Below are 11639 nucleotides of genomic sequence, written 5' to 3' on the forward strand. Positions count from 1 at the left end.
CATTTAATGATAAAAGAATTTATAATATTAATTTATTTTTTTAATATAAGTTTAATGCATTACTTTATAATATGTTCAATAATTTTTCAATACAATTTTTAATATATTATAATTAATTAATTTAAATTAATATAGATATTACTCATTAATCATAAAAATAAAAATGTTTGGAAAATATATTAAATTTTATAATAAAAATTTTTACAAATAATTATAATAAAAACTTTTAAAGATTATTTTATAATAATTTAATTATCATGTTAATTCTTGTTAGATTTAATTATATTTGTTTAACTATTTTACTAATCAAAATAATTTAAACATAACAAAGGTACAAAAAATTCCGCTAGGTGCATTTCGAATCATCTGATATATACATATGTATACAATAAATCGTCTGTTTTGTGTATAGCATATGTCATAGTTATAAGTTATACTAAAAATTAACAAATTTTTAAAAAAATTCTATCATTCGTAGAACTTCGGAAGAGTGTTACAACAAATATATAAATATGGTAAAAAAAACTACATAATGAAATAAAAAATAATGATCAAATATTTTTTATTCAATAAATTCTTTAATAAAGCAAGGTTAAGTTATGCTGATTAAAATGACTTTTCATTTTCAGTTTGGATTTAACATGTTTCCGGAGATTGTAAGACCTTTCAACAATCATTATAGATGTTTTTCTGTATCAATGTTACCGGGTACATATCGACGAGATGTAGAACGTGGAGGAAAAAGTACATATACCCATAAAATTTATTATAATTTATGCACAAATAATAAGTAAAAGATTATAAATTATTGTTTTTAGTAATCATGCCACCTTCAGCTTTAGAACACCTTACAAGATTAAACATTAGATTTCCTATGCTATTTAAATTAAGTAACGAAAAAACAAATAGAATTACTCATTGTGGTGTTTTAGAATTTGTTGCAGATGAAGGAAGAGTTTATTTACCTTGTTGGGTAGGTTTCAATTTTAAATATTTTATTATTGATTGTAAACATTATATATATAATATAATTCAATATGCTTTTAAAAAAATGTGTTTACAGATGATGTATAATCTTTTATTACAAGAAGGAGATCTAATAAATGTTGAAAGTGTAAATTTACCTGTTGCAACATTTTCTCGTTTTCAACCTCAATCTGAAGATTTTTTAGATATTACAAATCCTAAAGCTGTTTTAGAAAATGGATTAAGAAATTTTGCTTGTCTCACAACAGGTGATATTATTGCCATAAAATATAATCAAAGAATATATGAAATGTGTGTTTTGGAAACAAGACCTGGTCCAGCAGTTACTATCATAGAATGTGATATGAATGTTGAATTTGCTCCTCCACTGGGATATGTAGAAAAAGAAACTAAGAAGGATGAAAATGTAGTAGATCCTGCAGATTTAATGCCAGCCCCATCTGGTTTTGTACCATTCAAAGGAGAGGGTAATAGATTGGATGGCAAAAAACGTAGAGATTTTGCAAAACCAGAAGTAACTACAAATAAACCAGCTTATGTTAGAGGAATACCAGATTATGATTACAAAATAGGAACACTTACATTCTTGCGTATTATTAAGCCTGTAAATAATAAAGAGGTATGTTGAAAAATTTTTTAATAATATTTTTTAATACTTTTTATTATACAATATATATTTTTATAGGCAAAAGATCAAGATGAATTTAAAGCATTCACTGGTGAAGGTTTTTCTCTTAGAAAGTCAAAATAATTAAATAATTAGTGATTTATTTATTTTCATACAATTACATGTATTTGTAAAAGTGAGTATTTATATTTGTAATTAAACTGTTGTACTTTTTAACAAACAATTTTATTTAAGTTCTTCAATCATTATATTACTTATAAGAATTTTTATTTAATATATATTATTTTCTTATTTAATATATATTTAATATATGTATATAAATTTTTTATTTAAATTCATATTTTTAATTTATATCATAGGATGATTTATTTTTTAATCTATTTTATAATTCTATATTTAACTTAACAATTTTAGATATGAGATTAAGAAGTTTTCACTTATATTATAAAAATAATTAATATATAATATTTATCACAAATTATAGGCTTGCAATAAGAAATTTAATCTATCAATGGACCCCAGAAATATTTACTGGGTTTTGTAGGATCTTCTGTTAAGAAAAATTCACGACCCAATATTATAAATTCTTTGGAACTAATTTTACCATCATCATTAATATCAATATGATTGAAGGAGATAACTGCATCCTATAATAAATATTTATTTTCATTATTTTTTTTTATATTAATTATTATAGAAAAATATATAATCTTACTTACATCATGTGTAAGTCCTAAACATTGAAAAAATAACTTATATTCTTGTATAGAAATTTCACCATTATGGTCTTTATCTACTGCCTGCAATTTTTTTTAGATAATATATTTAAAATATTTTTTAACATTATTGTTTTATATAAAAATATATTTTTGAAAACATACTTTGAATAAAAATGGCAAAAAATGATGACATTTTTTTTTCAATGATGAATCATTAAGAACATGTTGCATTTTTTCCAGATATTTTTCAACACAAATAAGATTATATGGACTAATTTCTCCCCATTGTTCTTCCCACATTTTCTATATATAATATATAATATAATAATATAATTTTATTATTTTATATATTTTTTAAGAATTGATATTCTATTTTTATGTATAAAATATATATATATAAGACTGACTTACATTTAATACTTTTTTGAATTCAACTTTAGCTTCTAAATTCAAATGTCCTAAGTCGCAAAATCTTTTTCTAAACAACATAAAATCATCATAACTAATAATACCATCTTTATTAACATCCAAATGATTATGTAATGTTCGCATTTTTCTTCTCCAAAAAATTGATTGTCCCTAATAAATAAAAATTAAAAAAAAATAATAATTATTGGTTTAATAGATTATATAAAAAAATACGCATTGAATATGAATTTATTTCGAAATTTTTTAAATTAATTATATTTAAATGATAATTAAATTTCAAAAAATAATAAACAACAAATAATTTTTAAAAAATATAACATTTTTATGATTTATAAATAAATTATTTTTATGATTTAAAAATAAATAAATATTAAAATATATTAAATAATAAAAAAAGTTTTACCCTTTCTTGTTCATTGTCTGAATCGTTATCAATTATTTCTTCATTTAAAGAGATTGAAGTACTTATTTGATGCACATTTTTTGTATTATACGTTTCCGGAACATATTTATGATACTAAAAATAAAATAATTAAAATACATATAATAAAAATATATATTTATTTTTACGAAAATTTTAATCGACCAAATTATATCATAATATTACATTGCAGCACATATTAGAATCGTAAATATAATTGGAATATATTATATGTAATTCAATATGTTTAATACAATATAAAATCAATAATAGATTAATAATAGATAAATTTAGATAGAATAATAGATAAATCGAAATGTTAAATTCATTTATATAAAATTATAATAATATATAAAATAATAAATATATAAAATTTACTTTTTAATATTTTTTTTTTATTTTTATTTAATTTTATTTAATAAATATATAAAATAATAAATATATAAAAATTACAATGAATTAAAAAAATATTTAATTCTATAAATGAACAATTTTAATAAAATTATAAAATTTTTCAAAGATCGATATTTTTTACAGATATAGACTTAAATCAATTATTAATAATTTATTACAATAGAAATACATATTAATTAAAATAAAATAATATGTTTTTATATTCTTTTTTGTTTTATTTTTTTTCTTTATATTTTTTTATGTATATATAAAAGATATTATACATTTATATTTTGTATTTGAAAGAATATAAGAAGAGATAATAAATTTTAAATTTTGCTTTCTATAAAAATCTCAAAAAATAAAAAAAAGAAAAAGAGACAAACAATTGGCTGGAACTTATATAGAAGATTAGGATAGTTTCAGTTATCTCTATATAAGAATACTTTCCGTATTTCATAATTCATAAAATAAATACAAATATATTTTTCATTTTAATAATTTAAATTTATTATTAATATAAATATTTTTTTTAATTATAATTAATTAATAATAATTAATTAAAAAGATTTATTATATATTAGATTTTATTTTATATAATATAAAAAATAAATTACCTGTTTATAGTATGATTGAATGGTATTTTGTTTTTGTGGTATTTTACAATATAAAAGAGCTATTTTTTCAAAACACTTATTAGAAATTACAAATCTTAAACCAGTTTGTAATAATATTGTTGTCATTTTAACTCAAACTATAAATTATCTTTATGCAATAAAAAGTATAACATCAACTTAAAGCCGTTTGAGAATCAGTTGTGAAGAAAGTGAAAAAGAATAGTAGGCCCTTTTTGATGGGTCGGTAGGTCTCAAATTCTCCTCTTTGTTCTTTACGCATGCGCAATAGTGTTCATCTGTTCTCCTTTTTCTTTCTATTCCTTGATTACGAGCATCGATGCACGTCCCCTTCTTTACATAGATAAAGTCATAAGCGTGACATAGATGAAATTGAAAAAAAAAATTTTTTAAATTTGATAAATATCAAAAAATATTGTATTTAAATTTCATAACATTAATAATATATAATTTAAACATTAATAATATGCTAATATTAATATTAATTTGTATTATTAATACATGATTTATATTTTTTTATAATCTTTTTGAGTATATATATAATATTTTTGAGTTTATTTCAATAAAAAATCGAATTCAAATAAATTTAATTTTTGAACAATTAAATAAATAAAAATAATTTTATAATTAGAAATATATATTTTACAATAAAATATATTATATAAAATTTGTATCTTATGCTTTAATATAAATAAATGGAAATTAATATAAATAAATAAAGATATATATGTATCAAGATTAATATTTAATAATTTTAAAATTAAGGATAGTCTTTAATAAAGAGTATTTTATTAAGTAATATATATTAATAAAATTATTCAGATTTATTTATAGTAATAAAAAATTTAAAAACATTTAATTTTTCCTTATTTTCTACGCCCATGTTTAAAATTATCAGTGTATCATAATGTGAAGAAATTTTACATTTGATTAGATTTAAAAACAAATAAAATTGTAGAACAAAAAGAGAATATAAAAATCAAATATAAATATATACAAAAAGATGAATCACCAAAATAAATCAAATTTATATGTATGCGTATAATACATAGATACACATAAATTTGAACGACGAAACGTGACGAAAAGCATGGAACGATCTAATTGATTAATATGTAAATATTATTTTTTGTAAAACAAATGTTATAAAAAAGAATGTAATTATCATTACAATCAATATTAATTATTAAATAAAATATGTGATATAATTTATATATAATATATTTATTTACATCAAGTGTATTATACAATTACACATATTTTTCATAAATGCTTAAATGTTAATGTATATAAAGTTAATATTTTATATGTATAAATTTTATATAATGTTGAATTTCATTATTATAAATAAAGAAATCTCATCATAATATATATCTTATATTTTAAGATTTTGTATATATTTTAATTTTTCTTGTATTCTATTCTTTCAACTTTTACTTCATCACCAACAAGTTGATAAACATAAGTTACAACTGTCGAACTTTGAATATCCATAAGGACAAAAGAAGGGATAACTGATCTATAAATATAATATATAAACATATATTATATAATATAATGTATAACATATAAATATAATATGTATATCAAATATTTATACATATATGAATAACATTTAAAATTTTCTTTATACTATTAACATAAAATCTTACGTGTCAAGAGGATTATATGCTCCGGTTGCTGAACCAGGATTAATATAAAATTTGTTTTCATGTTCATATGCTTCAAATTTATGTGTGTGACCTGATATCAAAATATCAACATCTAATTGTCTTTGAATTAAAGCTAATGATTCTGGATCACCCCAAGGTACTACTTGATGTCCATGTGACAAACCTATTCTAAATTGACCAACAGTGACAACTTTTTGTTCTGGATAATTTAAATTCTATAAATAAAAAAATTAATATAATATTAAAATTTAATATTTAAAAATCATTAATTATTAAAATAAATATTTAATAATATTAAATAAGATATATACCTCATCAAAATCTCCTCTAACAACATGTACATCACTGGCTAATGTTTTTAAATAATCATATGATTCTTTTGTACAAAGATTACCTGTACATAGAATATGTTGTATTCTACCAGGTACCAATAATTTTTTAAATTTACTTGGAAGACTACTACATCTGTGTGGAATATGTAAATCTCCCAATACTAAAACAAGCTATAAATATTAAATCTTTAATAAATGTAATAAAAAATTTATATAATAAATTTTATAATTGAATATATTTTAAATTTATCAATAGAAACTAATATAATTCTAAAAAATATTTAATTAAAAGATTATTTTATCTTGAGGTTAAAAATTCAAGAAATTTATACTTACAATTAAATAGTTAATTTCAATCAGTAATATTCTATTTTATTTACTTACCATGACGGATATAATAATATATATTTATGAAATTCTTATTTTTCTTAACGTTAATATTTACTTTATCGCATTTGTTAACAATAAGATTCATAAATTACTCAAACAAACTATTAGAATTGAAAGTATATTTGACAGATAAACTTTCGATTTTCGAGATTCGAGATTATGTTAATCGTCGATTATTCTTACAATGCGCTAAAATATGAACTATATATTCTTATTCTTAACATATATTTCGTTACAATTTATATAAATTTTGTGAAATGTATGTGAATTTATGTTTATTATTTATTTACAATAATTATTTAAATTTTATATAAATAAATAAATTTTAAAATTATGATTAGTTGAGCAAATGAAATTGTTTAATGTATTGTATCTTAAATTACATATAATATGAATTTCTTTTGTTATTTTTTCTAAGTAATCATTAAATTTAAACTTATTTGATGTTTAATCTATAAAAAATATTTTAATAAAAAAAAAGTTCAACATGAAGTGTGTTATACCAGGAGCAAATGTAAAAAGTATGTTATTTCATTTAGGTTATGTTTTGTTGATTTTTTATTTAAACAATATTAAAAATAAAAATAAAAATAAAATATATCAATAATCAAATATAAATATATATATTAGTTTTAGCAAAAGCTATACATGCATTATCAAAAATTGGAGAAGAAATGTACATAGAACCAAAAGAAAATGTTTTATCATTCCGTACTGTTAATATGGCAAATTCTGCATATGCAGATTTTACATTTTTTCAATGTTATTTTTCATATTATGTTTATGGCGATTTACAAGAAAATGATGCATTGAAATGTAAAATTTCAATGAGGGTAATAAGATATTATATTCTTATTATAATATAGTATAATATTATAAATTTTACATTTTACATCATACAAAACATTTTTTTGTGTTATAGAGTGCGATGACTGTATTTAAGGCTTCAAATGTAATTGACAAACAGGTAGAAACATGTCATATTAGATTAGAACCAAATGCATCTGAAATTTTGTTTATTTTAAAGTATAAAAATAGTATTACTAAAACTCATTTATTGCCCATATTAGATTGTGAAATATTACAAGTATGTATCACAAATCTTTAATAAGATTTCTTATTTTAATTTATTTTATTTATATTTTACATTATTTTATTATTATCCTTTAGACTATATATAATAAAGATTGTGCTTCAATTAAGCTTTCATCTCAACCACGAGTATTAGGAGATGCAATACAAAATTTTCATCAACATTTAATTGAAATAACACTTGAAGTTTTAACACAAAAGCTTTTATTAAGAAATTATATTGATGATAGTTCAGGTAAATTAAAATATAATAATAGAAATAATTTATTTTTATTATGGAATAAAATTAAAAAATTTATTAGGTTTATCAAATACAACACGTACACAAGTTGTACTTGGAAAGGGAGAATTTGATCAATATGATATTGGTAGTGAAACATCAATTACCTTTTGTATGAAGGAATTTAAATCTATTTTAACTTTTGCAGAAATTGCAAATATACCAATTACTATATATTTTGAAGGAGCAGGAAGGTAAAAATTAATAATATATAATGTAAAAGGTAAAAATTAATAAAATATTCATTAATATTTTTTAGACCTGTTATATTTGTATTAAAAAATCAATCATTTGAAGTAAATTTAGTATTGTCCACATTAAATTCTGATGCAGATAGTCAAACGGAAACAACAATCAATAAACAAGAAGAAAAGTTTATGAAAAAAAAAACAATAAACAAACGAGTTTCTAAGAAAAATAATAATAAATCTAATAGAATTAAAAATAAATCAATTAAATCTGATAACATATTAGGAAATATTACTCTCAAAAAACCACATTCATGTTTTATGGAAGAAGAAAAAGAACAAAATAATTCTAAAGAGCAACTTAATTTACCAGAAACAACAATAAAAGATAATCAAAATGTAAATGAAATAAATACTTCGCCAATAAAACAAAATATTCAAGAAAAATTTCAAAAGAATTCTTCATATAGTTGTGACATAATTACAAAATTTAATAAAACATCTATAAGTGAAAAGAAAATGGTAAATTCTGTATTTACAATAGCAAAAAGAAAATCTAGAAATGATGAAATTGATAAGCAAGACAATCCACATCATGATAATATTATTGCAATAGAAAATGAAATACCAAATTCGCCTCCTCCACCAACCAAAAAGGCTCGTTTGATTCTTCAAAAATGTTTTCAAACAACATTTGATCCAAGAACATTACCTGGATATGATATAGTTTTAGCCAAAGATTCAGATGAAGATTGCGAATAAAAAGATTTATTTTTATATTTAAATTTTAATCATTAGTTTTGCCCTAATTAATATAAATTTTAATTTATGTTATTATATATTTATAAATGTATCTTACAGATAAACATGTACAATGTATAAATACATGTAAATGTGTGAACACGCGCGCGCGTTAAATATAAAAAATAGAAACACATGTAAAAACGAATAATATAAATATAATAATTATTGTAATATTTAATGCAAATATAAAATTTTGATTTTTATAAAGAATTGTTTTTATTTGATACTTATATTTATAATTTAATTATATTTTTTATTGTTTAATCTTTTTTCTAAAAGAATGTATATTGTAAATAAAGGAAGTATATCTTAAAGATTGTATCTTTGTATTTAAAAATGTAATGAAATTACTTTTCATGATTATCTACGTTGATTTATTTATATTTGCGCATGTGCATAGATAATATATTATATGTATCAAGTTACGAAATTTTGACTTCGATATATATATAATTGTTAAAAATTTATTAAGAGATCATTAATTAAAAATATGAGAGCAATAACACGAATTATTATAAAATTTAGTACTGCAACAACTATAGGTTTTAGTGGTTGGTATCTGGGAAAATATTCGGAAAAAAAACGACATTTGAATACAGAAATAAGAGACAGTGAAAATATTTTTTCGAATGTAAACATCAAAGAAATGCCTGGTTTGCCTTTATTTGGAACTGTTTCGGCAGCAGTTCCTACAGAATTTAATACAGAAATGGGTTCAAAATTATCATCAACAGCTACTAGAATATCTGAAGTAAGTTATTTATAAAATATTTAACCTCGATAAATATTGATAAATAATATCAAAAATTTATATTTATTCTTATATTATTCTTATATATGTTTGAGATCATATTAATATTTTTTTTATATTTATATTTATTTGTGATATAGATATAAGATAAAAGAAATGTGCAATGTATATAATAATGTAAATTATATAATTTTTAATCCTTTTTTTTATAGATTATGAAATATGGTTTTCCTGGATTAGATCATGTTAGGTCTTATGAAGATTTTGTCCTTTCTTATGACAGAAGAAATAGAGTAGCACATTGGGTTTTTGAACATTTAAATAAAGAAAAATTACAAACTAATCAGGAAATATCACGTAGTAAGTGTGAATTCAAATCAGATCCAAGTATACATCCTTTTTTTAGGTAAATATTTATAATTCATAATTATATAATATTTTTATACTAATATTTTAATAATTTTATTGAAATCAGAGCAGAAAACAATGATTACAAAGGCAGTGGATATGATCGTGGACATTTAGCAGCAGCTGGAAATCATAAATGTGATCAAAAACACATAAATGAAACATTTTTTCTCTCAAATATTTCACCACAAGTAGGTGTAGGTTTTAATAGGGATTCTTGGAATAGATTAGAAAAGTATGTTAGACATTTAACTAAAATTTATAAGGATGTATATGTATGCACAGGTCCTTTGTATTTGCCAAAGTAAGTTTAATAAAACTTATTATTTGATATAATTTATTCATTAAATATTCTAAATATATTATTATTACAGAATAGAGGCTAATGGAAAAAAATATGTTCGATATGAAGTTATTGGTACAAATCATGTAGCAGTACCTACTCATTTCTATAAAATAGTTGTTGGTGAAACACACGATTCAAAATTAGAAATGGAAGCATTTGTAATGCCAAATACTCCTATAGATGACAATACACCTTTAACAAATTTTCAGGTAAATTAATTAATCAATAATATTTTTGTATAACAATTTATAAGAATTTATGAATATTTTTTATTATATGTTATATTATATTATATTATATTTTATATATTATATTTTGAAACAATTAATGACAATAGATATCTATTATAACAGGTGCCACCAGAAAGTATAGAACGTGCTGCTGGGCTCTTGTTTTTTGATAAAATCTCACGTGATAAATTAAATAAAATAAATGGAAAAAAAGTTTGAAAATTAGAACATAAAATTATTAAACAAAATTAAAGTAAATAAGATATTTAACTTTAATAGAATTTCAAATAATTTATAAATTGACAAATTTTACATTTTATAATATTGATGAACATTCATTTATGTAAAAAACATTTTTATATAATATTTTATATATAATTATATAAGATATTTTAATAGATATAAAATCTTGAAAAAACAATGTTAAATAAATTTTATTATAATCTTTTTTATAGATTGAATTTCATCTAAATTCAATCGTTTTTAAAAATAATGAAAATATAAATATTAAATATAAAATAAAAAAATATATGTAAATTATTTTGTATATGAGTATAATAATATTTTTTAAAACTAAATTTTATCGTTCAATTCATTTTGAATTGAATCAACTTTATTTATATTTTAATATTTTACATATTTCGGTAATTTTGAAAACTATGAAATATTGCATAGTGAATTTGACATTATTTTATTTATTATCGTTTGTAACTATTTATTTATGTGCAATTACTTTTATAAAAAGTTATATAAAATTATATAAGCAATTTATTACATATTTATAGGTGTTGGAAATATTTATAGATACTATTTTTTTTATATATGTATTATATGGATTATATAAATTTAATTTAATTATTATATATAAAAATTATAATTAAATTTATTATATATATAAATATTTTTTCTATTTTTTATTTATATTTATTTTAT

At 19.6% G+C, this 11639-nt stretch overlaps 5 protein-coding genes across 7 annotated transcripts; 3 read left to right on the forward strand and 2 right to left on the reverse strand.

The window, feature by feature from the left end:
* Window positions 1-353: 353 nt before the first annotated feature.
* On the forward strand, window positions 354-2521 carry LOC102677620 (ubiquitin recognition factor in ER-associated degradation protein 1). Of its 3 annotated transcripts, none has more exons than XM_006614839.2 (5): window positions 354-515; window positions 630-744; window positions 819-973; window positions 1064-1606; window positions 1673-1838. In XM_006614839.2, exons 1-5 carry the CDS (start codon window positions 513-515, stop codon window positions 1736-1738), a joined length of 882 nt encoding a protein of 293 aa, XP_006614902.2. In that variant the 5' UTR covers window positions 354-512; the 3' UTR covers window positions 1739-1838. The 3 variants fall into 3 exon arrangements, 2 of the variants coding, with proteins under 2 accessions (XP_006614902.2, XP_031365879.1); XR_004150356.1 differs by lacking the exon at window positions 354-515 and adding an exon at window positions 2100-2521 and having other exon boundaries at window positions 612-744; window positions 1673-1790; XM_031510019.1 differs by lacking the exon at window positions 354-515 and having other exon boundaries at window positions 612-744.
* Window positions 2095-4600, reverse strand: LOC102674386 (sarcoplasmic calcium-binding protein). The gene is made up of 6 exons (XM_006614815.2): window positions 4195-4600; window positions 3167-3280; window positions 2746-2913; window positions 2497-2637; window positions 2335-2415; window positions 2095-2262 (listed from the first exon to the last, which is right to left on the reverse strand). Exons 1-6 carry the CDS (start codon window positions 4318-4320, stop codon window positions 2116-2118), a joined length of 777 nt encoding a protein of 258 aa, XP_006614878.1. The 5' UTR covers window positions 4321-4600; the 3' UTR covers window positions 2095-2115.
* An 820-nt stretch (window positions 4601-5420) lies between these two features.
* Window positions 5421-6760, reverse strand: LOC102674518 (vacuolar protein sorting-associated protein 29). Its single transcript, XM_006614816.2, has 4 exons — window positions 6602-6760; window positions 6197-6388; window positions 5865-6100; window positions 5421-5731 (listed from the first exon to the last, which is right to left on the reverse strand). Exons 1-4 carry the CDS (start codon window positions 6602-6604, stop codon window positions 5614-5616), a joined length of 549 nt encoding a protein of 182 aa, XP_006614879.1. The 5' UTR covers window positions 6605-6760; the 3' UTR covers window positions 5421-5613.
* A 204-nt stretch (window positions 6761-6964) lies between these two features.
* Window positions 6965-8951, forward strand: LOC102674646 (cell cycle checkpoint control protein RAD9A). The gene is made up of 6 exons (XM_006614817.2): window positions 6965-7128; window positions 7238-7440; window positions 7530-7694; window positions 7778-7934; window positions 8002-8173; window positions 8239-8951. Exons 1-6 carry the CDS (start codon window positions 7095-7097, stop codon window positions 8927-8929), a joined length of 1422 nt encoding a protein of 473 aa, XP_006614880.1. The 5' UTR covers window positions 6965-7094; the 3' UTR covers window positions 8930-8951.
* A 450-nt stretch (window positions 8952-9401) lies between these two features.
* LOC102674788 (endonuclease G, mitochondrial) lies at window positions 9402-11240 on the forward strand. The gene is made up of 5 exons (XM_006614818.2): window positions 9402-9722; window positions 9935-10128; window positions 10198-10434; window positions 10505-10685; window positions 10830-11240. The coding sequence occupies exons 1-5, from the start codon at window positions 9462-9464 to the stop codon at window positions 10923-10925; spliced, it is 969 nt and encodes a 322-aa protein (XP_006614881.1). The 5' UTR covers window positions 9402-9461; the 3' UTR covers window positions 10926-11240.
* The last annotated feature ends 399 nt before the right edge of the window (window positions 11241-11639 follow it).

This window comes from Apis dorsata, unplaced genomic scaffold (assembly GCF_000469605.1).
Source record: "Apis dorsata unplaced genomic scaffold, Apis dorsata 1.3 scaffold_198, whole genome shotgun sequence".
In the NCBI taxonomy this organism is placed as follows: domain Eukaryota; kingdom Metazoa; phylum Arthropoda; class Insecta; order Hymenoptera; family Apidae; genus Apis; species Apis dorsata.